Genomic DNA, 26,421 nt, shown 5'->3' on the forward strand with positions numbered 1-26,421 from the left:
GGTCTAAGGACAGTGTATCCCAAAGTGGGCAATCCTGCTCCCTGGGGGAGGAAAGGGTGCTGGGATGATCCAGAGGGACTGCAAAAGCAGATGCCTACACGTCCTCCTGTATTATGGGCTGTAATACATTTTTAATTTCCAGGGGATGGTGCACTGAGTATTTTTTCTGAAGAGAGGGTGACAAGCCAAATAAATTTTGGAGCCAATAATCTACATGATCAATAATTGCCTTCACATAGGAATGGGCAGATATTTGGGGTGCATTTTGACTAGCATAAAAACATTGGGACTTGCTGTATTATAGAAAGTAATTAAAATTCCATAATTAGAATTTTGTTCTTAAGTAACCATAGCCTCAGAATAGATTAAGATTCCTGGGTGGCAAAACGGGTTTGCACTAGGACTAACATAAAGGTTGGCTGTCCCAAACCACCCAGCAGTGCCATGGAAGTAAGTCCTGGTGAGCTTCTCCAGTAAAGAGTACAGCCAAGAAATCCCTGTGGAGCACAGATGTGCTCTGTAGCACATGGTATTGCCATGAGTCAGTCACAAGGAGTTTGAGGGTTGGGGTGCGTGCACACTTGTGTTTGGGTTTTCACTTTTAAAAACAGCTTTGTCAACCCCCAACTTCATTTCTTTTTTTTTTTAAAAAACATTTTATTAGGGGCTCATACAACTCATCACAATCCATACATTTACGTACATCAGTTGTATAAAGCACATCCGTACATTCTTTGCCCTAATCATTCCTAACTTCATTTCTGATGCAAAAACAGAAACCTTCTGACTTAAGGTGGTGCTCAACTTTCTTCTAGCATTGCGGTGTTCCTTCCCAGAGTCATCACCCCCCCCCCCCCACACCATTCCCTGCTTTCAAAGCTGCCCTTCCCTGTCCTGGTGTCACATGCCTAACAGCAGTGAAAGATGGGGGGTCCCGGAAAGATTGGATTACTAAGAGGTGTCCCTCAACCTGGGTTGGAAAGCAGACTTCTAGTCAGGAATGTAAAAAAGAAGAGGGGTCTATTCACGGGGAGGAAGGCGGCTCACTATGACACTCTGGTCAAGGAGCGTGCTCCTTTCTATAGGTGAGCATTGTAACTTCACGGGTATAACTCACAACAGCCAAGGAATCGCCCCAAACCCAACCTGCTGCCCTCGAGTGTATCCCAATGCATAGCAACCATACTCAGGGTCTCTAAGACTGTTCATCTTTATGGGAACAGACGGCTCAGAGCAGCAGGTGGGTTTCGAACCTCTGACCTTGTGGTTAGCAGTCTAGCACTTAACCTACATTACCATCAGGACTCACAACAGCCAATGAATACCTTCGCGTTTGAAGCTCTGCGAGGACGCATGAACCCACACCCCTTTCCTAGTTTACTTTGCCATAGCCACAGACGGGCTTTCCCAAGACTAGGGGGAAAGAAGGCAAAAACTGTCCAACATCCGTGTGTGATCCATTGACTCTCTCCCCAATTCCCGGTCTCCTCAGGTGTGTCTGACCCTGACAGCTAAGCGCATGGCGCGGAAGAACTGCCTGGTGAAGAACCTTGAGGCGGTGGAGACACTGGGCTCCACCTCCACCATCTGCTCCGACAAGACGGGCACCCTCACCCAGAACCGCATGACCGTTGCCCACATGTGGTTTGACAGGACCATATATGAGGCGGACACCACCGAAGACCAGATAAGTGAATAGTGGTGTTGGGTGGGTGGCAGTGTGGGGCACCCAGAGCGTTTGGGGGTGGTGGTGAATGAATGGGCGGAGAGGGAAGGGTGAGTAGGGAAGAGAGCAGGGAAAGGGGGAGAGGAGGAGAAGGGAACGAAATGGCACCTCTATGCGTGTTTGGGCAAGGAGCGGGGTGTGAACGACCCTGCTTCAGACTCTCCTAGCCCCTGCTCACGAAGGCTCCCTCCTGCCTCCCTAGGAGACACCTTTGCCAAGGACTCTCCTACCTGGATCACCCTAGCCCAAATCGCCGGCCTCTGCAACCGGGCTGACTTTAAGCACCATCAGGAGACAATTCCCATAGCTAAGGTACCAGGGCCGAAGTAGGCAGAGGTGACCGCAGGGTCCAAGGTATAAGCTGCCCTCTTTCAGAAAAACACATGCAGAAAAAGGTCTTTCCTGGTGCTCTGATTTCCCAGTGGGTCCCTCCCTGTCTCCATGGGTGAGCCGGACACACGGGGCTTGGCCCTGCGGCTTACCCCACCTGGCCTCCTCGCAGCGTGCAACAACAGGCGATGCTTCTGAGTCGGCCCTGCTCAAGTTCATCGAGCAGACTTACAGCTCCGTGAAGGAGATGAGAGCCAAGAGCCCCAAGGTGGCAGAGATTCCTTTTAATTCTACCAACAAGTACCAGGTACAGCATCGATAAAAGCAGGGGAATGGTGAGGGGGGTGGGCTCATCATTTGGGCACATGAGAGTTTTGCTTCTGCCTACAACCACACCGCTGAGCACTGGAACAGAGGCAGTGGGCAGCTGGCGTCCCAAAGAAGAGAAAATGACAAACGGGGGTAAGGCGGGGTGGGTGATAAAGGAAGAGTCGCCGTGAGTCAGCACTGACTCGGTGGTAGTGAGATTTTTGTTGGATTGATCTAAAGGTTGATAGTTCGAACCTACCCACCGGCCACCTGCTTCTGTAAAGATCACAGCAAGTTCTATCCTGTCACATGACTTGAAAGTAACCCCACCGCTGCGGGCATGGAATCAGAACCAGCTCTCCGAGCCTCAGGCCCCAGAGGGGAGACAGCAGGCATTAACTGCTCTCTGGAATGCCGGCAGGTAGTCAGGTCAGATGGTGACTGCAGTCCTATGAGTCATATGCTTGTATTTCTTAAAAAGCACGCAGGAAAATGACAAGACGGATTGATGCGGCGGCTGCCACAATGGCTCGAACATAGAACCATTGTGAAGACAGTGCAGGACCGAGTGCTGTTTCGTTTCCTGTGCATAAGGAGGTTAGGAGTCAGACCGGCTTAATGGCCCCTAACAACAACAACGTATAGATTTCAAAGGAGCCCTCTTGGTGAAGTGGGTTAGGCATTGGATGGCTAGCTGCAAGGCTGTAAGTTTAAACCCACCAGCCCCAGCTGCTCCAAGAAGACAGAAGGGACTGTTTACAGTCTCGGGAACTGTGCACAGGTCACTAGGAGCAGGTGCCGGCTCTGGCAGTGGCTTGGGTTTGGGATATATAGATGTAGCTCATTGCCTAATATTTCATTCAAGGCAGGCTGGGGGCACGAGTGTGACGTGCTCAGCTGCTGACTAGAAGGTTGTAGGTTAGAACCTGTTCAGCAGCTCCGAGAGGAGAAGACCTGGCCTGGGCAGACGGCTGTGCCTGCCCTCACGCCAACGCCAACTCCTGGGACTGTCGGTACAGAATACAAGCACCCCACGGGGTCTTTACAGGAACGGATCAGCAGACCTTGTCTCTCAAGGAGCCATTGGTGGCTTCCAACCACTTATCCCCTGTGCCACCTGGGAAAAGGACTCAATTCCAAGTGTGTCGTACTTGGGTGGCAATGGCAGCTCTGCTTGGGGCACATCAGAAGGCGCACAAAGTACAACAGCACAGAGTCCTCGCCTGGAGGGGCTATTGATACATTTAAACTGGGCTTACAACAATGTTTCCGTTGATGTAGCTAACTACAGAGATAGAGTTTTTTTCTTGTGAATTCCGTTGAAGATTCACAGGACAGAGCCTCAGGATCACATTATCAATCCACACACATCATTTGAACCCATCCGTTGCAATCCCTATCTGTTGCAGTCCGCAGGACAGACTGTCTGTCGCTTCTCCCACCACCTCCCTGTGTGTCTCCTTTTCATGCCTCCTGCTTTCCTGACCCTCTGAACTTCATCCTTGGGTAAATGTCACCCTTTTGCTCTTACGCGGTTTACTCTTCTAGCATGGGATTCAGTTCTGTTCCAAGCCTGAAGGCTGACTAAGGCCCATAGTCTTGTGGGTCCCTCCCACCAGTCTCTATCCAACCAATAATCTTGGACTTATTTATGATTTTGAATTCTGTTCCACATCCCCCACCCCCCAGACTACCCAGGGATTTCTAATATGACCCTCTTCAGGAGAGCTGGTAGTGATAGTCAGGCACTATCTTTGTCTTCTGCTCCTGGAAGCTGATGTTTGCCCAGCCCATTCGTCCTCTGGACTAATTGTTTCCATGTGTCTTTCATGATCAGCAAGCTTCTTTCCTCCACACAGGGAGAGCAATCCTGCCTGAGACGGCTGCTCACGAATTTTTAAGGCCCCGTCTCGACTCACCAACGCAGGATGTAGAACATAGTCTTCCTGGCTTTGGTGTCCCCTGAGATGACAGTCTGAGCCTCCTGGCCCAGTATCTCATCCCCTCTGGGTTTGATTGTATCTAAGAATTTTTTTTCCAAACCTTTTCACCTACAGGAATATCCCTATGAACGCATAAGGAACTTTTGCTGAAATACTGCAAGAGAGTTTTAGAGGCAGTGATTTTGGTGCAGTTGGGACTGCAAAGTCGTCCTCGGTAGTACAACCAGTGTGCTCAGCCCTCCCACTCTGCTCTCTGAGGAAATGCGACCAGCTACTTTCACTTGCCCCTGGTTATACCCATCAGGCTGCTGCCATCGGCATGGTCAGCAGTTTGAAGCCACCAGCAGCTCCGTGGGAGAAAGACTGAGCTTTCTGCTCCCATAAACAGTGAGGGTCTCAGAAACCCCCAGGGGGCCAGGGGGTCGCTATGAGTCAGCAAGCCCTTCATGGCAGTGAGCTTGATTGGTTTTGAACTTGCTCTAGGTAGGCTGGAGGCTCCCGAGTCACAAGAGCCATCTATACCGGCCTGGCCCTTACAGAGCTTCCCGTCTCTTTCCTTCTCTGCGACCCCAGCGAAAGGAGGGGCTTCTCTGTTCTGGTAATCCCAGGTGTTTCCTCTGCCGTCGCCGTGCTTATCTGTAATCATCCGCCAAGGTGTGACTAAGCTACTAGCTGACGTCACCAAATAATGCATTGAGTCCTCAGGAAAACAGGGTTCTTTCTGTTTGTTTGTTTTTCATCTTTCTGCTGAAATGAGCTAAGGTCATCCCTCAGAAATGTCTGAGCATGTTTTGAACAGAACTGAGCAGTGTTTGAAGTGGGCACTTTTGACCACAGTTGTCCAGTGCAGTGGTTTCTGCTGGGCTCACCCTGTGGGCAGCGAGTGCTGCTCTGCCCACTCCCCAGCCCCCTGCACCCTTTCTTCTCACGGACTTCTTTCCCTGAAAGGCCTCGGGGAAGGAACTCCCTCTCAAATCACTTAAAAGAAAGAACAAACCCCACTGGGTCCACTCCAACCCCTGGTGACACCGGTCGAGTCGGAGGAGAACTTCCCCTCAGCGACGGTCCAGTGTGGTGATCTTTCAGAAGTCGACCGCCAGGCCTCTCTTTGGAGGCACCTCTGGGTGGATTGGAAGCAATATCCAAGTGCTGTAGCCGAGTGTTGTCACTGTACGCAAGGGCTCCTCAGCTCTTTTCATAGATGACAGATCAAGAGGAAGGGAAAGACTCGATAGCAGTGGTTCTCAACCTTCCTAATGACGCCACTCTTTCACACAGTGCCTCATGTTGTGGTGACCCACCCAACCATCAAATTATTTCCGTTGCTGCTTCATAGCTGTCATTTTGCTACTGTGATGAATCGTGCGACCTCTGTGAAAGGGTCATTCAACCCCCCTCAGAGGTTGAGAGCCGCTGCTCTATACCAAACTTATTTCTTGTCATGCTTTCTTCCTAAATTTGAAAACACACACACATGCATGCACGCACGTGCGTGCGTGCGCGCGCACACACACACACACACACATACTCAATGCCCCTCCGGGGATCTCTTGGGCACTTAGGAGAAGGAGTGACAAGGTGATGGGAAAAACGAACCCGGTTTAGCATTGTGCTGTTCAGTATTGAAAGCATTTATTACACACACTGTCTCTCATCACCCTCCACTAAGGATCTTTCGCAGTTTATCGAAGAAACTAAGGTTGTGAGATGAAATGGATTGGCCTGCGGTCATCGAGCTAATAATGCATCTGAGCCACCCAGTACGCCGGCTCTGAGTCCGTTTTCTTTCCGCTCTACTCTGCTGCCTGTCCTGGCCACGCTCAGGCTGTCTACCAAGCCCACCATAAAGGCAGCTGGGGGCAGGGGGGAGGGGTGGCTGTGCCGGGCTCTGCCCTCAGAGAGCCTCCAGCCTGGCTGAGGTGGCCACAGAGACACATGTGACATTAATACAGGGCAGAGGGCTCCTTGCATCAGGGGTCTTGTGGTTGTTTCTTTTGTTTTTAAACTGTGGTAATGATAGGAGCCCCGGTGGAGTAGTGGTTACGTATTTGGGCTGCTCACTGCAAGATCAGCAGTTCAAAACCACCAGTCACAGCTTGGGAGAAAGATGAGGCTTTCTACTCCCGTAAAGAGTTACAGCCTCAGAAACTCGCAGGGGCAGCTCCACCCCGTGTTGTGGGGTCACAGAGTGGCATCCACTCGGTGGCAGTGAATCTGGTTTGGTTTTTCTTGTGATCATTACACTCTGGTGGGGCCGACAGTTAAGCACTGAGCTGCTTGACTGAAGGGCTGGCAGTTCGAACCCACCCCTCGGCCTCTCAAGAGAACGGCCCAGCCATCTGTGCCTGTAAAAAGCACAGCCTCGAACAACTCTCCATGGGGCAGTTCCACTCTGCCACAAAGGAGTGCTCCGAGTCACCATGGAATGGACAGGCCCAAGCTCACGTCAAGGAAATTCACCAGCCCCATCATCTTTCCAGGTGCAGGGCATGCCGCTCACAGCGTTACTCAGCATCACCTTGACCTTGGGTCAGATGTGCCTGGGCTTGGAGAACTGGGTTGGGGACTGGAGGTGATGGGAGCGGGGACTGGTTCTACCCTTTGGTCCTTTCTCTAGCTCTCTGTCCTGGCCCTTGCTCTCACCTCTTGTCCGACCAGTGCCCCCTGTGTTGCCCTTAGATGTCCATCCACCTGGAGGAGGACGGCCCCCACACCCACGTGCTGAGGATGAAGGGGGCTCCCGAGAGGATCTTGGACTTGTGCTCCACGTTTCTGCTGAATGGGCAGGAGTACCCCATGGATGAGGACATGAGGAATGCCTTCCAGAATGCCTACCTGGAGCTGGGAGGCCTGGGAGAGCGTGTGCTTGGTGAGGGGGTGTGGGAGAAGACATTGGAAGAAGGGCACCAATGTGGTAGTGCCCGTGGGCGGGGCAGGTAGAGACCCGGGTGATGGAATGACTTCTGGCTCCTCCTCCACAGGGTTCTGTTTCTTGAATCTGCCTAGCAGTTACTCCAAGGACTTCCCATTTGACACGGATAACATCAATTTCCCCATGGACAACCTTTGTTTTGTGGGGCTCATATCCATGATTGACCCTCCACGAGCCTCTGTGCCTGATGCCGTGAGCAAGTGTCGTAGTGCCGGGATTAAGGTAAAACCATCCCTGGGCACACCAGAACTTGCCCTCCCCCTCACCTGTCAGCAAAGAGGAAGCTCTGCACAGTGTGAGCTCTCCACCAACTTGCAAGCCTGCTTCCCTAAGTTGGTGATTTCCATTCTGACCAGACCCCTGCCGTCGATCTCCTCTGCTTGCCCCTCAGAATAACTCGGGGGACATTTAAAGTCAGATTCCCGGGCACACCCCAGACCAATGAAACGAGAAGCTCTTCGGATAGGACAACCTGCCTCCAGGAGTGCGGCTCTGGTGGTGTGATGAGCACTTAAGGGCACTGCGGTTACTGGAAGGGCTGGTGGTCTCAGCCCACTCGGGGCTCCACAGAGACAGGCCTGATGACCTGCTTGCCTGAAGACGGCAGCCTAGAGCGGCTGTGGATAGGAAGGAGCAGCGCCTGGGGCCTTAGAGGCTTGCACTCAAACAAGCAGCCCCTAAGGGAGGAGTCAACCAAGTGCGCAGGGAAGAGGCACACCAGCTTGTGTGACCCAAAGATGGCAATGACTAAAGCATCAATGATTAAATATTCTCATGAACACCCAAATGGTGGAGGGCTGCGGGGGACTGTGGGAGCTCCAAACCCACCCACAGAGGATCTGGTCAGACTGAGCCACTGGCAGATCCACTCCAGCCACAGCAAGAGTCTCGATCAGCCTGACTATCAGGCAGAGACCACTGTAATCTTGATTTTGCTGGATCTAACTTGATACGTGACTAGTTGACTACACTATAGATGCGGCCTGAATCTGTTCTGGGTATCTCTTAGTTGTTCCATGACAGAAATGTCTTCCCTGGCTTTTGAACATTGATTGTGGCCCTCTCCCTCTAATCCATTATTTGTGTTTTTGTCTGTATATCGTTATGTTTTTAACCTAACCACACTAGCGTAGTTTTGTTTGTTATTGTTTTCTATTGGGTCTCCGAGCTGTGAAGCACAGGAGAAATAGTTGTACAATGACAACACCAGGTACAAGAGGATGTAGGGAATTCGGGGGGGTGGGGAAATCATAGGAAGGGGAGGGGGAATTCAGGAGTAACTAATGAAGATAGGATGGGGGGAGCATTAGAATGGATTGCGTAACTTATCTTGAAGGCGATGAGTTAACCATGGGGGGGTGGGTGCTCTAAAATTGATGTGGGGATGGTTGTACAATTCTCCTTGATACAATTGAATGATTGAACTATTGGAGTATGTGATATGTACTTGCCAATAAAACTGTTGGGAGGGGGGCGGTCATGACCAGGAAACCCAGTATTGCGGGCAGTCTCACTCTGCCACCTGGGGCCGATGAGATTCAGCCTCAGCTTAGCAGCTCCAAGCAGGCACAGCCACAGGCGGCACCCAGGGTGTGAGCCCTCTGGAGAGTCCTATGTGCTGCCAAGCTTTGGGGGGGGGGCTTGGCTTTCTTTGTGCTATCAAGTTTGAAACCCCATGTAGGAGGGCCTTAAGGTACGTACACATCCCCTGGGGACTTTATCCACATGCAGGTCCTGATTGCATGTGTCTAAAGCAGGCTCCTCAAACGTTTTAAACAGGGGGCCAGTTTACTGTCCCTCAGACCCGTTGGAGGGCCGGACTATAGTTTGAAAAAAAACCAACTATGAACAAATTCCTATGCACACTGCACATATCTTATTTTGAAGTAAAAAAAAAACAAACGGGGCAAAAACACCTGGCGGGCCAGATAAATGTCCTCGGTGGGCCGCATGTGGCCCACGGGCCATAGTTTGAGGATGCCTGGTCTAAAGTATCCCAGGTTTCTCCATGTCAGCCATTTCCCAGAGGAGGCTGAAATGAGTGTCCAAGGATGAGGCCCAGCGGGTTCGGCCTCCTCCAGAGCAAGCAACCTGAGTTGCTTGAGTAACATGCTGAGAGCAGGGGCCCCCAACGAGTCCGGCTCAGGGGGAACAGGCATACAAGGTAATGGCCAGAAGCCAACATGAGTTGGTCCCAGAGAGATGCAGCTGCAGAACAAACCCAGGGGCAGGGCTTCCTGGGGCGGCAACAGAAATCCTCCAGAGACCTGGAGACCCTGACCAGGAGGGTATGGGAAGTGAGGGGGTGGGGCTGGGGGGAGAGAGGGGAAATAGGCGAGTTGACAGCATGGATGGTTGTAGCCCCTCCCAATGGGATTGAACAACAAACTGTATGGGAATGGAGGGGGGATATTGGAATGAGCAAGATATGTCCATAAAAATATTATTCGAGAAAAAAAAAAGAAATCCTCCAATTCTGAGATTCTGTGTATCCCACTTTTCTTTAAAAAAAAAAAAAAAAAAAAAACTTTTTATTGTGAGCTGGGTGAGGGAGAACCAGTCAGTCATCAGTTTCACCGTCCACCATTTATACATGTTTTGTTTCAACTCTTGGGTTTGAGCTCCTGCCGTCCTTTCCCCACCTCCTCTTTGTGTTTCCTGCTCCCGTTCTTCCGCTTCCCTGACCCCCCTCTGTCTTGGGGTCCATGCTCTTTTGATCTCCAGTGTTGGTGGTTGATTTGCAGGTCACGTTTTAAGTCTCATGCTCACAAGAGTCCCAGGATGCCAAAAGCTTGGAGGTTTGAGTTCACCTGGAGGCACCTGGGAAGAAAGGCCTGGCTACCTACTTCCCCCAAACCAGCCACGGTACCCTCGGGGAGCCCATTGCATCACAAGGAGTCGGAACCGACTTGAAGGTGGCTGGTTTGGCTCTGGGTTTTCCAGGCAGAGCAGCACCCAGGGCAGCTAAAGACACTGGCTACTGCCATGGGCAAGCCTCCAGCTGGCAGCTAACGTGAGAGGCCGCCGTGCTTCCGGGGTCTGTCCTTGATCAGGGCACAGGATGGCACGTGCCACCGTCATCCCTTTACCGTCCCCTGGACCCCAAACAAACAGAAACATGGTTGGCTGAGTGAGGCACCTTGAGTACCCTCGGCTGGCCTGGAGAGGTTGCTGGGTGGTTGTGGTGGCAAACGGTGCACGTGGTGCCATCCTCCGAGGAGACCGGGACGTAGAGGACTTCCAGGAGCCTGCCCCCAGGCCGGAGCCTTCCGGGGTCAACTCTGAAGGGCGCGGCCATTGAAGGAAAGCGGACAGGTGGAGGTGGCATTCCAGTAGCCTCCCTCTAACACAGCGGTTCTCCACCTGTGGGTCTCAATCCCTTTGGGGGTCGTACGGCGCTTTCACAGGGGTTGCCCCATTCACAATAGTAGCAAAATGACAGTGATGAAGTAGCAATGAAAATAATTTTATGGTTGGGGGTCACCCCAACATGAGGAACTGTATGAAAGGGTCGCGGCAAGAGGAAGGTTGAGAACCACTGCTGTAACCACACGGCTGCAGGACTCCGGCCCAGGCGGCCATGGGTTCAGGCTGCTGGAAAGAATATGCTTTCAAAAATTAAAATGAATCCATCCCATTCTACTTAGCACTCACTAAGACACTTAGCAACATGAAGGTCCTTTGCAATGGACCTGGCTCCCTAAAAAGCCCGGTGTGGGGTGCTCTCGTGAGAGCCTGCAGGGACTGGACAGCAAGTTTCTGTCCACTGGTCTGATGGAGGGAGGGGAGGACGGTGCGTGGGGACAAGAGGGCAGCTTGCAAGACTGCGTGGGAGCAGCAGAGGTGTAGCCAGCACCAAGTACTACTTAGAAATGAAATTCTTTTAGTACTTGGCAAATTCCAGAAACCGCTCAATGCCCTTTACCTCAAAGGGAGCCATTCTCTCTGGAACTGCGCTTCCATTGTACTACACACGTCGCTGCTCCCGGAATGCGCGCCCCAGAAGCTCACGCGGGAGACTGACTGTTGCTATGCCCCAAGCTGGACTCAGGCAGTGCGCTGCCACAGGGTGCCATTCTGTTGCTGAGGCCAGTCCTGGTCCAGTCCAAGTCGACTCAAGGCGAGCCGGGGTTTAGGGAGCAGAACTGTGCCCCAGGGCTTTCTTTTTCTTAAATCATTTTATTGGGGGCTTGTACAATGCTTATCACAATCCATCCATCCATCCATTCTGTCAAGCACATTTGGACATTTGTTGCCCTCCTCATTCTCAAAACATTTGCCTTCTACTTGAGCCCTTGGTATCAGCTCCTCGTTTGTTCCCCCTCCTCCCTGCCGCCCCTCCCTCATGAACCCTTGATAATAATTTATAAATTATTATTATTTTGTCATGTCTTACACTGTCCAGTGCCTCCCTTCACTCACCTTTCTGTTGTCCGTCCCCCAGGGAGGAGGTTATATGCAGATCCCTGTAATCTGTTCCCGCTTTCTACCCCACCCTCCCTCCACCCTCCTGGTATTGCCACTCTCACCACTGGTCTTGAAGGGTTCATCTGTCCTGGATTCCCTGTGTTTCCAGTTCCTATCTGTACCAGTGTACATCCTCTGATCTAGCCAGATTTGTAAGGTAGAATTGGGATCATGATAGTGGGGAAGGAGGAAATATTTAAGAACCAGAGGAAAGTTGTCTGTTTCATTGTTGCCACCCTGCACTGCGCCTGACTGGCTTGCCTCCTCCCCGCGACTCCTCTAAAGGGGATGTCCAGTTGCCCACAGATGGGTCCCTACTCCTCACTGCCCCTCATTCTCAATGATACGATTTTTTTTCTTGGATGCTGGATACCTGATTCTTCGACACCTCATGATCGCATAGGCTGGTTTGCTTCTTCCATGTGGGCTTTGTCGCTTCTCAGCAAGATGGTCACTTGTTTAATCTTCAAGCCTTGAAGGCCCCAGATGCTATATCTTTTGATCAGCTATCTTCACCACATTTGCTCATGCACCCGCTTTGTCTTCAGCGATCATGTCAGGAAGGTGAGCATCATGGAATGCCAGTTTAATAGAACAAAGTGTTCTTGCATTGAGGGAGTATTTGAGAGGAGGCCCAATGTCCATCTGCTACCTTAAGACTAAACCTATAAATATATGCACATAGTCTATTTCCCCATCCTCGTATATAAATATATTTACATATGTACATGCCTTTATTTAGACCTCTATAAATGGCCTTTGCCTCCTAGTTCTTTCCTCTATTTCCTTTTACTTTTTTCTTGTCCCACTATCATGCTCAGTCTTCATTTGGGTTTCAGTAATTTCTCTCTGTTACATTGCCCTTGATCAAGCCCTACCAAGCCTCTTACACCCTCCTCACCACTGATTTTGAATCGCTTGTTGTTCCCTTGTCCCTGAATTTGTTAACACCACTTCCTTTCCCCCACCTCCCCCTCTCCCATGTCCCCCCTGAAACCATCAGTCCCATTGTTTTCTCCTCCAGATTGTTTATCCCACCTATCTTATCTAGACAGACCTGCAGGGGTAATAATATGCATAAAAACAAGACAGAGTAAAACAAAGCAACGAAACAAAACACCAGTGATGAAAAAAGAAAAGCCTATAAATAGTTCAAGGTCAGTTTGTTTACCTTTATGGGTGTTTTCTGGTGGAGTCTGATGGCGTACCACACTCTGGCCCCAAAGTTGAGTTTTGGTATTCCCTGGGGATTTCGTTGCTCTGTTCTCCTTGCTGTTCTGTTGCATGCCCTCAGTGTTTTCCTCGGTGTGGTGGTGTCAGATCAGGCCCAGTCTTACACTGTGTCTCCAATGTTGTCTCTTGTAGGGTTATGGGTCAGTGAGAGGCGTCATGTGTCATAGTGTGGCCGGCCATATGGTCCTCTCTGTGGACTGGCTGCTCTGAGTGGGAATATCGTTCTCAAGGTTTGGTGGGCCAGGTTGTGCTCCACTCTCTCTTCCTCCCCCTTCATTTGCTCCTGTGTGCTCCGATCAGACATGTCCTTCTCCCTGAGCTATAATTTCAGTGCTGTCCTCTGAAGTGAATGCTTCTGTGGGTGTCCATGTAGTTGGGAATGACGCTGGTCCCTCAAACATCTCTATTGGTTCCTTGCCTCATGCCAGTATGTTGCATTCACATCTTGGAGCACAGGGTTGAAGTCTGGTCCCTCTTTCCCTGTGGAAATATAAACAATACCCTCCCCTTGGGTGGGTTAGTGCCCTATTCCCCAGCTACCCATTTCTTTCTTTCTTTCTTTCTTTCTTTCTTTCTTTCTTTCTTTCTTTCTTTCTTTCTTTCTTTCTTTCTTCTCTTTTTTCCCCTCTCTGTTTTAGTTGACTACCATATATATCCCTGGATTTGATCTGGCCCCTCCCATACTACCTGGACCTCACCCCAGGAATGTTTGTATACAGTAGATCTTTCCCTATGCCCTTTTGCATTGTTTTTAAGTTTACCTCAGCGGGCTCATGTTGTACTTGTCCTTTTGTGCTTGGCTTACTTCACTTAGCATAATTTCCTCCAGTTCTTCCCATGCAGCGATGTGCTTCATGCGTTCACTGCTTTTTAGCAATGCGTAGTACTCCATTGTATGTATGTACCAGTTTTGTTTTTCTTAATCATTTTATTGGGGGCTCATACAATTCTTATCACACAATCCACACATATATCCATTGTATCAAGCACAATTTGTACCAGTTTTTTAATCCACTCCTCTGCTGACGGAAATTTGGGTTGTTTCCAACTCCTTGCAATTGTGAACTGTGCCGCGATGAACATTGGAACGCAGATGTCTGACCGTGGTTTGTTTCTTGCCTCTTCTGGGTATATGCCCAGTCGGGGGATTGCTGGGTCGTATGGTAGCTCAATTTCCATCTGTTTTAGATTTCGCCAAATTAATTTCCATAATGGCTATACATACCTACAGGTCCACCAGCAGTGGATGAGCATTTCTATCTCACCACAGCCCCTCCAACACTTGCTTTCTGATTTTTTGAATTGGGCTATCTTAGAGGGTGTTAGGTGGTATCTCATTGTTGTTTTAATTTGCTTTTCTCTTATGGCTAATGATCGGGAACATTTTTTCATAGGTTTATTGACCATTCAGATTTCTGCCCTTGTGAAACTTCTGTTCAGGTTCTTTGCCCACCTCCTCAGTAGGAAATAATATTTTTTTCTTTTTGGAAGCTAGCAGAGTATTATAAATTTTATTAATAAAGCCCTTGTCTGATGTGCCATTGCTAAAGATGTTTTCCCAGTCTGTGGGCTCTCTTATTACTCTTGGTGAATTCTTTCTATGTACACAGGTGTTTTTCTTCAGTATATCCTATTTGTCAATTTGTGCCTCCTCTGTGTGTGTGTCCTTCCCTATTTCTGATAGCCTGTGTATTTCCTGTGCCAAAGTTCTCAAGTTGGTCCCAATTTCCTCATTGATGGCCCTAATAGTTTGGGATTTTACCTCAAAGTCTGTGATCCACCTTGAGTTTATTCTTGTGCATGGAGTGAGAGAAGGATCTGCTTCATTTTTCTGCAGGCAAATCTCCATTTTTTCCAGCACCACTTGTTGAAGAGGGGCCCCAGGGTTTCCTTAGCTGTACACCTAACAAAGGAGTCTGGGGAGGGGGGGGGTCCACATTGGGCAGTGATCTACATGGCTGGTAGTTCAAGACCAGTAGCAGCCCCTCTGGAGGAAGACTGGGTTTTCTACTCCCATAAACGATTAGTCTCAGAAACCCATAGAGCAGTGGTTCTCAACCTTCCTAGTGCCGCAACCCTTTCAGACAGTTCCTCGTGTTGTGGTGACCCCCAACCATAGCATTATTTCCGTTGCTACTTCATCACTGTCATTTTGCTACTGTTATGAAATGGGCTGTGAAAGGGCTGTTTGACACCCCCCCCAAAGGGGTCGCGACCCACAGGTTGAGATCCACTGCCATAGAAGGTCCCTGTGCGTCGGCATGGACTCAATGGCAGTGAGCTGAGAAGCTTAACAGAAGTCGGCCATCAGGATTTCCCTCTGTAGTGCCACTGGGAGGTTGGAAGCACTGCTGTGTGGCAGCCATCTGTCTGAGGACAGACTGAGCAAAGACTCATAGGCTTGGATCCTGCCCTTCCAGGGCTCTCAGTCTACAGAGGAAGAGAGCTTCCTGCTCAGCTCACAGAGAACTGAGAGGTGCTGTCTCATGGGAGAGATGGGGTGCAAAGTTTCGGGGCACAGGCACCTAATCCTTGGGTAGGCACGGGACAGGTCTCGGCTGGTACGAGGTGTTTCGAAACTGGGTTGAATCTTAGGGTCAAGGTGAGGAAAGAGAGAATTCGATTGAAGGGTCTGGATAATGTTTTGTTAGGAAGATGGAAGGCAGATGGGATTTTCCAGACATTCATGTATTGCCACTTGCTCTGTGCGCAGGTGTTTTCGTCTTGGATCGTATGAGAGGATAATAGGGTTTAGAGAGACTACATGAAATTGTGACTACAATAAAACACACCGATCCCTGACTGATCCCTGGGAAACTTGAAACCCAATCTGACTTGTGTTTTCTGGTATGATGCTCTTGACAAGCACCCGCAGGCCAGGTTTTGGGGTCTGCTGCTGAGCAGATGCACCACTGTGTTCACTGATAGAAGAGAAATCTGATGGAGCCAGGACTTCCCTGAAGATGACGCTCCTCCCCTTCCCTCCCCTCCTCAACCCAGGTGATCATGGTCACGGGAGATCACCCCATCACAGCCAAGGCCATTGCCAAAGGCGTGGGCATCATCTCCGAAGGCACTGAGACAAGAGAGGACATGGCCGCCCGGCTCCAGATATCTGTCACCCAGATCAACCCCAGGTGGGACCCCCATGACACGTGGGGCTGACAGTTTTGTCTCCACCCGTAGCCTGCCCCGCCCACGTCTCACCTTCTAAAGCTCTTGCAGGTCCCTGGAGTGGGTAGGATGTGCTTGTGCAGAGTGAACATGTTACAAAGTAAAGCCTAACAGGAAAACAGCCAGGTTTTCAGAAGAAGGTGGGACTGAGAAAGAAAGAGGTTGAGAAAGGGAAGGGACGGTTGGGAGAAAAGGGTAGGGCTAGAATGTGCTCACTGGGGGACAATATATGGTTGGGGACAAAGGAGGAGATGGAGTTGAAAGGAAGAACCAAAGGTTATCGTAAAGATCGGCCCCCGAGCGAATTCCCCATGCTCAGAATTTTCCACACTCCTGTGATTCTCTCCGGCAGGACTGCGAAAGCCATCGTGGTGCATGGCTCGGACCTGAAGGACATGACCTCGGAGGAGCTCGACGAGACCCTGAAGAACCACACGGAGATCGTGTTCGCCCGGACGTCCCCGCAGCAGAAGCTGATCATCGTGGAGGGCTGCCAGAGGCAGGTGAGGAGGCACAGGGACTCGGGGGAAACTGGCAGAAATCCGCGCCACGGCCCAGCCCTCAGCCAAGCAGACAAACGCGTGGGCTAGCTCAGAAAAGACCAGAGGGTCTGCGGGCTTCCATCGGAGGGCTCCTGAGCCTTTTCTCTCAGGCTGAGGAGGAGGAGGAGGGCAAAGAGGATGAGGATGAGGAGGGAGCAAGACTCCTAGATCAGGCACAGTGATGCTAAAACTAGGCGATCGGATGCGCACGATCTCATGAGCTCCATCTGGGCTTTCCTCAGGGCGCCATCGTGGCCGTGACGGGTGACGGGGTGAACGACTCTCCTGCGCTGAAGAAGGCCGACATTGGCATTGCCATGGGCATCGCCGGCTCGGACGTCTCCAAGCAGGCGGCCGACATGATCCTGCTGGACGACAACTTCGCCTCCATTGTCACGGGCGTGGAGGAGGGTGAGGAGGCAGTGCGCACCGGGCTGGGGTTTAACCCTGAGGCTCTAGTGGGAGTTGGTCGCCATCAGTCTCAGTCCTTGTGTCCCATGTTCAAGCTCCATGATCCTATACAGACGAGGAGAAACCAACACAAGATAGAAATGTTCAAGTTTGATTCGCTGGCACTTAAAACCCCTTTCCGTGGCAGCTGCGGAGAATCCAGATTAACTCGGGAGACGGGGACTCTGGCCTAGTACCTCCTTTCTCCTCTGAGAGGCTCAAGTGGAGAGGCTCTACAGCAAGTTAAGGAGGTAGCCACACTCCTGGAATGACTCCTTGGTCACCCTTACGAAGGTCCCTAGGAGCCTGATGTCTAATGGTGGTGACACATCAAGATCAGCTGAAGCTTGAGCCAGGCATTGTCAACATGGGCCCAACCCAGTGCTCTCTTCTCCCAAGAATCCTGTCTGCTGGTCGGTAGACAGAAGAAACCCAGAGATCCACCTCCCAAGCTCCCTGCCTTCCAATGGAGCTCTCTTAATAACACACGTTACGAGAATGATCACCATTTTATGGACGCCGACTATGATTCTGGGATCTTAGTAGGTTTGGTTCAATCAATTATTTTGAGTACCAACTATGTTCTAGAGCAGCGGTTCTCAACCTTCCTCATGCTGCAACCCTTTCATACAGTTCCTCGTGCTGTGGTGACCCCCAACCATAAAATTATTTTCGTTGCTACTTCATAACTGTCAATTTGCTACTGTTACGAATCTGGTGACCCCTGTGAAAGGGTTGTTCGACCCCCAAAGAGGTCGAGACCCGCAGGTTGAGAACCACTGCTCTAGCTGCTAAGGGCATAGTGCTCAGGATGCGGTAGAGAAAAATCTAAATCCCCTTCCCTCAGGGCACTTAATTCCTAGTGGGATGAGACAGAGAGTCAGAGGAGTAAATTGCACAACATATTACAAGAAGATAAATGCTAAAGCAGGGAAGACTTCCGATTTTGGGAAGCATCATCATGGAACAGAAAACAGGATTCTAACCCATCTAACCCAAGTTCACGTCCTTTCCATTTCCACCTTGTACTTTTAAGAGCTTTAATACCGACATTCTCAGACATCTCCAGTGTTAATTTGACCCACCCTGCTCTGAAGTCTGAGATCAGCTAGCAGGAGCCATGATGACTGTAAGAACAAAGATCACACCAACATGACAAGCTAACAAGCCATGGCAGTGAGGAATAACCAAGGTCCAGGGCCTCCAGACCCTTCCATGGCCGGTGGCACTGCTTTGTAGTGACCCGTCTGTCTAAAACTGGTTTGTGGGAATTGCATCCCCACGGGGTTCTTCACAGGAGGTTGACTCTACTCCCCAGGCCGTCTGATCTTTGACAACCTGAAGAAATCCATCGCGTACACCCTGACCAGCAACATCCCTGAGATCACACCCTTCTTGGTCTTCATCATCCTCAGCATTCCTCTACCTTTGGGGACCATAACCATCCTCTGCATCGACCTGGGCACTGACATGGTGAGTGAGCACCAAAGGTGGGGCGGGGTCCACGGACACCCTGTGAAGTGAAGCAGGGAGCAAGAGAAAAGTGTGTGAAGGGACAGGGGCAGAGCTCAAGTTCCTTTTAATTTAAGAATGGTAGCATCTACACAGATAGCGTGGGAATGGATCAGGGTGATGGTTGAGCACCATGAGGAACACAGTAAGTGTCAGTGAACTAAAGGTGTGGAAAAACTAGATACCAGTACACGTGTGTGCATCAAGGAGCCCAGGTGGTGTAGTGGTTACACGTAGGGCTGCGATCTACAAGGTCCAAAGTTCAAGACTACCTGCAGCTCTGAGGGAGAAAGATGGGGCTTTCTAGTCCTAAACAGAGTTCCAGGCTCGGAAACTGACAGGGCGGTTCCACCCCGCCCGATGGGGTCACTGTGCGTCGGCATCGACGCGACGGCAGTGAGTGAGTCTATGTGCACACGTGCAAAGCCTTCCATTTACACCACTTTTAGGTATGCAACTCAATGGATTTCGTTATAAGAACAATGTGTACAACCTTCATCGTGGAGTTAATTTTCAATGTTTTATTGTTGTTGCTCTTGATAATACAGCACAGCAGAACCTCCATCAACTCAACAATTACTGCGTGCACATTTCCGTGCCCTTTGAATGCTGCAGCCTTTCTCTCCCTCCTTTCCTGCATTGCTTCTCCCTCATTAACATAAACCCACTGGGCCCCACAGTTCCCATCTAATCCTTCGAGTTGCCACCGTCAATTTAATCCCACAGAGATCCGTCTTAAAAGAGCTCCGTCCTCAAAGCCGATGTCTTCTCTTTGTGAAACTCAACTTCTGTTGGGTTATAAGAAGACTTCAAAGGGTATGTTTGGCTTAAGGTTTAAAGATGATCTCAGCCCACCTAATTCACAATGCTAAAAAATTGTTTTTAAAACAACGAGAAAGAGGTTTCTCATTGCATATCATGTACTATTTGAATATATCTTTTTCCTCGCCAGCCTGGACTTCCTTTTCCAAATCTAAAAGGCAAGAAGAATAACTAAGGACATGGAATATTTTTTTTACAAAAGAAAAATACAGGTGATCTCAGGGCAATCGTTTCTGGAGTTCATTCCACGCACAGGGCTCCAGAAAAATCTGGACGCCATGAGAGTTCAACATTCACTTCCTTGTTTTCTACCCATAGAATCAGGATTCTTATATAGAATCTTTCCTTGAAGTAGTCAGTAATGGTCACCAGGCACCATCCACTTCTTCCAGCTTCCTAGCAAGAAGGCAGGCAGTTGTTCATGGGCAAGAAGCTTCACATTCCACCCCCACCCCCACCCTATTCCCGACTCTTCCTCCAACTGGATAGGGACAGGTTGTGGCTCGGATAGCCCAGCTACTTTTGAGTTTCCTTCCGCACCTGACGCCCACCCTGAACCTTCCAGGTCCCTGCTATCTCTCTGGCGTATGAGGCAGCTGAAAGCGACATCATGAAGAGAGCTCCCCGCAATCCAGTGGCGGATAAGCTGGTGAACTACCGTCTCATCAGCATGGCCTACGGGCAGATTGGTACGGACAGACTGGGGGACGAGAGCTGGTGGGGTAGGGAGGATGGCTGAGCCAGTGGCCATCCCTGCCATCCAACACTGAGATGGGTCTTAGAGCTGTCTTAGTTTGGAAGCCAGGGAAATATGTTCTTCGTGAATCGTTAGCTGTGATGACCCTGGAAAAGTAAAGAACCACTGGTCTCTGCTCTACTCTGACCCCTACAGAGACAAGTGAGTAGGAGCAAATGAAAGACAGCATGTGTCCAAGGACCAAAGAGTAAGGATAGATAGGGAGCACCAAGCAAGCAGGCCTGCCAATGAGGAAGGGAGACAGAGAAGCCTGATGGAGCGTGCAGAAGGCAAGGTGGGCATTAGAAAATGGGACTGAAACTAGGTCATGGGGGAGAGGGAAAAGTCACATGGCCTGGTTGGAAAACTGAGTAAACATATTTGATGACACCCTTGATGTTGATGTTGCTGTTGTTGTGAAATGCCTTCAAGTCGGTTCTGACTCAGGTCCAACAGAACAGAACACTACCCTGTCCGACAACCGTCCTCACCGTTGTTCTTGTTTGTGCCCGTCGTCCCGTCACTGAGTCAGTCCATCGCATTGAGGCGCTTCCTCTTTCCCACCACCCCTCTACCTTCCCAAGGATGATGTGCTTCTCCCAGCACTGGTCTCTCCTGACGCGTCCCAAGAATGTGGGATGAAGTCCCCACATCCTGTGTCTAAGAAGCATCCTGGTCGTGCTTCTTCCGAGATAGACGTGGGTGTTCTTTTGGCAGCTCTTGGCTCTTTCAAGGTTCTTTGGCAGCACCAGAATTCAGATGTGTCCATTCTTCCTCGGTCTTCCTTATCCAATGCCCAGTTTTCACATGCATACGAGGCCATGGAAAATGCCATGGCTTGGGTCTGACTCACCTTAATCCTCAAACTAACATCCTTGCCTTTCAACGCCCGAAAGTGGCCATGTGCAGCGTGACCCGTTTGAGCTCTTGACTGCTGCTTCCATGAGTATTGATTATGGACAAAATCCTTGACAACTTCAATCTTCCATTCATCTTGGCCCACTTGTGAGGATTGGGTCTTCACCACATTGAGCTGTCCTCCAGACTGAAGGCGGCAACCTTTGATCTTCATCAGCGAGTACCTCAAGTTCTGCTCCCTTTCAGCTAGCAAGATGATGTCATCTGCATACAGCCGTTAGCCTGGAGAAAGGAGCTGTGGGAGAGAAGGCTGTAGACAAAGGGGCCCTGGTGGCATTGTGAGTCAGGCACTGGGCTGCTGCAAGCCCAATAGCCACTCTGAAGGAGTAAGACGCGGCTGCCTGTTCCTGTAAATACGAAGTCCTGGAAACCCAATGAGCCGCTCGGAGTGAGCGGGTTTTAGACATCAGACCAAACCACTGCATCAGGTCAGTTCCGACTCACAGTAACCCTGTGGGACAGGGTAGAACTGCCGCTTGGAGTCTCGGGGACTGCAAATCTTTACAAGGACAGACAGCCTCATCTTTCTCCTGAGGAGGGATTTGTGGGTTCGAACTGCTGACCTTTCCGACAGCAGCTCAGTTTGTAACCCGTTATGCCACATGGACTCTTGGATTGGGCATAAGTAGCGTTTATATCAGGGCGAATCTTGAAGGCCATTTGAGAACCACGCGAGCTCTTTGTTCTTACGTTTTCGAGTGCAAGAAGGTTCCTCGAGAAGCAGGGTAAGGCATGATGCTCAGGAAAGAGATGGGGGAGGGGGGAGCATCCCAAATAGCTGGCCGAGGATGCACCTGGGGAAAGTGCAGGCTTAGGACTCAGCCCTATGTTTGGAGAACAGCTGGATCTTTGTGTGCTTCACTTTCACCTCATCCACAACAGGTGAGCATCGTGAGGCTCAGTGTCCACGAGGTACCTTCATGGAGCACAGCAGGTAGTAGGCTATAACTAACACCAGTTACGCCCGCAGTTCAAATACAGAGGACAGAGGTTTGGACCAGGAGAGAGGCTAGAGGTGGGTGGGAAGAGATGTGAGGAGTGGAGAGGGTCAGCGGGAATGGAGAAGAAGAAACACTCCTTCCACGGAGAGGGGGCAGGCTTGCCTGTAAGATCCTTTGAGTCGAAGATGACTTTGGGTTTGAGTTTAGAAATAAATGTCAGGACTGGAAGGCAGGTGCCACAGGGGCGATGGGATGGCATCTTTGATGGCGAGAGTCTTCGGCGTGGCGTGGCTCATGAGACCTGTGTGCCCCGCCCTCACCCACTCTGCCTTTGAGGATCCTTCCCTGACCCAGCTTCCCCTCCCCCTATCGCTCACAGGGATGATCCAGGCGCTGGCTGGGTTCTTCACCTACTTTGTGATCTTGGCTGAGAACGGATTTAAGCCTTTGGATTTGTTCGGCATCCGTCTGCAGTGGGAAAATAAAGACCTTAACGACCTGGAGGACAGCTATGGCCAGCAGTGGGTGAGTAGGAGGGGCAGGGCAGGAGGGAGGTCAGGGTCAATATGGACGGAGAAGCGAGAGATAAGAGCAGAGTTCGTCAGCCACCGAGTGTTGAAGAGGCGTGGGAGAGGGACGGGGCTGAGAGCCACAAGAGAAATTTCTTCTTCATGAGCACTTCCCATGTGACCTCAGTCATCAATCATAGAAAGGACCTCGATTTCCTACAAGGACTCCTGCCTGTCATCAACCCTTGCCCTTCAGCATCATTCAGTGCCCTGGGACCCAAAGGCCTCCTTTTCCATCACATCCTTTTTCTCCGCTGATTCTGGTCGCCCGGGTTCTGAAAGGAGTGCTGGTCTCCTCTCGGCTGGTCCGTCCCCTTCCTCCGGAGAGTTCAAACCACTGCGTTTCCAGTGTGGGCAGAGGAGACGTGTGCCGCACATGCTTTTCAAGGCTGGGACCCTTGTAAGCTGAATGCCAGGAGTGCCTCCCAAGGCCCCTCTGGGTGGGTTAGGCTGGTGTGCCACCCGGAACTCCTCAAGTCTGAAATGGATTCTCGGCACCAGTCAAAACCTTTTAACACTTACACGATGCCTCTCTGCAATGGAATTTCCTCAAAACCAAGACGAATGAGGCCCAAACTGAAGACCTCCCCTCATGATGGGTTCAGATGTTTTAGGAAATTGTTTTGTTTTGTTTTTGTTTCCGCAAACAGTCCTGTCCCGATTTCTTAAGACAATGGCAGGGGTTGGGTGAGGGGGGGCGGCGTACGTGCCACGCATCATTGCCAGAATCGCAGAGGACACGGGTTCAGCATCACCGTTCTCTAGGAGATTAATGGCTTGCTCAAAGTCCCCCAGCCGGATGAGGACGCCACTCAGTACTTTGGCTGCTTCTCCACTTCACCAGGATGATGACGTCAAACCAGGATAACGACGGGTTTTCCAGCAGCATCTGGGTTGGGAAGCTCTCCATGTCTCTACTAGCTGAGTCCCCCCGGTGGCCATATGCAGGTGCTCTGGCTCCCAACCCACTGGAGCCCAGTGTCCTCATGGCTGGGCGCCCGTCCACATCTCCTCGACCATCCGCTCCGGCCCTTGTTGGCTCTACGTCCTGATGCCTGCTCCCCACGGTCAAGATGCAGCGCCACAGCCCCGTGTTTAGTGAAGGTGATGAAACGTATTTGAGATCACCAGAATCCCCCTGGTACATGGAAGACGTCTGGAGGTGCTGAGGCACGCGCAAACCATACAGCCAGGTCTTGTCTCCTCCACCTGCTGTAATTCTCAGACAACTCAGTCTAGCGCTGTCCACACAAAGAGGACTCTGTACTGCTAGAAGCAAAAATACCCTCTTATCTTCCACTTAATCTCCCTCACCATTAGCACTTCCCATTGGTCACCACTCACTCTGTCGTCCAACAAACACTCACGGAGCACCTTCTAGGTACCAGGTGCAATTTTAGGCCCTCGGGACACGGTAGGGAACAGAATGACCAAGCCACTGCCCTCATGGAGCCTGTGTTCTGGTTGAGGGTGGGGTTTAGGGAAAGGGGGATTTAATAAACAAATACGACAGGACAAATGCTAAAATGCCAATGCAAGGTCAAGAGAAAGGCCACCACAGGGGAATCAGTGGTGAGTTTGTGGGAGCCTAGGCTGACCAAGGAAAAGCCTATGACCTGGAGAGAGCAGCTTTGCCTAGCAAGCTGTCTCCTGCGACAGGTGCATTGCCCTCTGCCCCCAACCCACCACCAGGAAGGGGTCTCCAACAGTAGGAGGTCTTCCAGAGGTGGGCGTCATGGAGAGCCACAAGGGCATCATGGAGGAGGGAGGGGTTTATCCAGGTCTTCTTCGAGGTGGGTGGGCATTCTCAGGCCAAGAAGGACAGGAGCACATAGCGGTCTTTGCAACTGCAGGTTTTTATGTCTGACCAGCAGGTGTTGGGTGGTTAGACTCTTAAGTAGCTGAAACGCTGCTTCTTGGGGTTCCTTTTGAATCACTTGAATGCACACACATTTGTGGGCAAACAGGCCTTAGCTGGCTCTGAAGAAGAAAGCAACCTGGGGCCAGTGCACGGAGGTCCCCCTTGGCTCATTTATATCATCATTTGCTATCGAGTTGATTCTGACTCGGTGTTACTCACAGTGGTACAGACGAGAGCTACTCCTGAGGATCTTCTAAGGTGTGATCTTCGTGGAAGCCTGGTCTTTCTGCCGAGGTACCGCTAGATTCAGCCACACAGCCATGTTTTCAATTAGTGTCCAAGTGCAAACTGTTTACACGCCACCCTTGGCTCCTTTGTTAACGGTGCTATTAGATGAGATGAGGGCGCGCGCATGTGGATTTCCGGGCGGAGCACAGATAAAGGCCTGGGTCCGGCACTGTGTTTGGTGAGTTCAAGGTACAAAACTGTCCAGGTGACGGAGCATGGCTCGCCAGCAGGAGCGTGGCCGGAGAAGACTGCAGAGAAGCCCTGGCGTGTGGGGCCGCGAAGTCCTTGCATAGCCAAACAGTTAATGCTGACCTCAAGGTTGGGTATTTGAGCTCACCCAGAGGTACCTCGGAGGAAAGGCCTGGCGATCTACCTCGGAAAATCCAGTCACTGGAAACCCTCTGGAGCACAAATCCATCAGGTGGTCACCGAGCGTCAGAGCACACTCACTGGCAAGCACTTTGCATTTTGTTCTAAGTGGGAGGAGGAGCCGAGACTAGGGGACATCATCTGGCTTTTAAGAGCTCCTCCTGTCCACCGAGAGCAAGAGTGGGAGCAGGGAGTCGTCCAGGAGAGACCACAGGGTTGGAGCCCGAGCTCGTGGCAGAGAGAACGTGAGTCAGATTCAGGATCGATTCAGGATCAATTCTTGCTGACTCAAGCAGACTGGCCAGCGGGGAGAGCAGGAAAGGAGTCCGCCGACAATAGCCTCTGACGCCGTCTCCGCTCTCCGACCACACCTCATCCTGGGCGTCAGTGCTCTGTGCTTCCCACCCAGACCACCCCCAATGCCCACCCCCGGACGCCCCTGCCTCCAGCCCTTCTTCCCCAAGCAGAAACCCGATCCTGCCCGCCACCGACTTCAAGGCTTCCAGGGGTTCCCCGGAGCTTAACTTCGCCTCATCTGCCCCTAGCCTCGCCTGCCCCACCTCCATCCTCTGTGCTGGCTCTACCCACTGACATGAGCAGACGTATTTTCCAAAGACGCCTGTGACAGCTGTCTTAAGAACAGACGAGGGGGAGGCCAGGGGAGGCCGGGAAGACTGCAGTTATACGAACGAGAAGCAGCGGTGGCAGGGAACACGGCAGGAGGCCTGTAGGTGGGGAGCAGTGCTTGGAACCCCGAAACATTTTGAAGGTGTGATGAGAGAACCTGCTGGGGGTTGGATGTGGGGAAAAAACGCACCGGGGTGCCTCCGCCATTTTACAGCTGGGAATGGAGACACTGGCCGCTTCCGTTTAGGAGAAAGACTGGAGAAAGGGCAGGGAGATGTCCATTGACCCTCCAGTTGGAGCCGCTGAGAGGCGGTTGGATGGATGGGTCTGTAGTCCAGAGGAGAGGCTCCAGTTGGGGTCCTACACTTGGGAGTCATTAGCCCTGAGATGGTCGTGAACACCATGGGGCTGGAGGCTCCCGCTGGGGAGGTGAGTGCCTCTGAGAGAAGGGGACCTAGAGCTGAGCTTTGGGGCGCTCCATGGTTTAGATACCCGAGAGAAGAAGCAAAGGCACCGAGGAAGTGGCTGGTAGAGAAATGTAGATTCCTGGGAGCCAAGCGAGGAATGAAGCATCGAGGCGAAGAGACTGGTCCACTACGTCCGCCCAGCGGATTGGAGCAATGGGATGACCACGGAGAGGTGGCCACTGGGCTGGGCCACCAGAACGTCCCT

General features: G+C 51.2%; 1 protein-coding gene across 1 annotated transcript in view; it reads left to right on the forward strand.

Moving 5' to 3' along the window:
* Positions 1-26,421, forward strand: part of ATP1A4 (ATPase Na+/K+ transporting subunit alpha 4) — a 47,796-nt gene that overhangs the window by 14,087 nt on the left and 7,288 nt on the right. Inside the window, exons 8-18 of the mRNA XM_075540440.1 lie at positions 1,493-1,691; positions 1,929-2,038; positions 2,229-2,363; positions 6,988-7,177; positions 7,290-7,462; positions 15,941-16,077; positions 16,467-16,617; positions 16,899-17,067; positions 18,425-18,579; positions 20,006-20,129; positions 22,415-22,560. Of these exons, the coding sequence (XP_075396555.1) occupies positions 1,493-1,691; positions 1,929-2,038; positions 2,229-2,363; positions 6,988-7,177; positions 7,290-7,462; positions 15,941-16,077; positions 16,467-16,617; positions 16,899-17,067; positions 18,425-18,579; positions 20,006-20,129; positions 22,415-22,560 (1,689 nt within the window). The remainder of the gene's footprint in view (positions 1-1,492; positions 1,692-1,928; positions 2,039-2,228; positions 2,364-6,987; positions 7,178-7,289; positions 7,463-15,940; positions 16,078-16,466; positions 16,618-16,898; positions 17,068-18,424; positions 18,580-20,005; positions 20,130-22,414; positions 22,561-26,421) is intronic.

The sequence above is a fragment of the Tenrec ecaudatus genome, chromosome 1 (assembly GCF_050624435.1).
Source record: "Tenrec ecaudatus isolate mTenEca1 chromosome 1, mTenEca1.hap1, whole genome shotgun sequence".
Taxonomy (NCBI): Eukaryota; Metazoa; Chordata; class Mammalia; order Afrosoricida; family Tenrecidae; genus Tenrec; species Tenrec ecaudatus.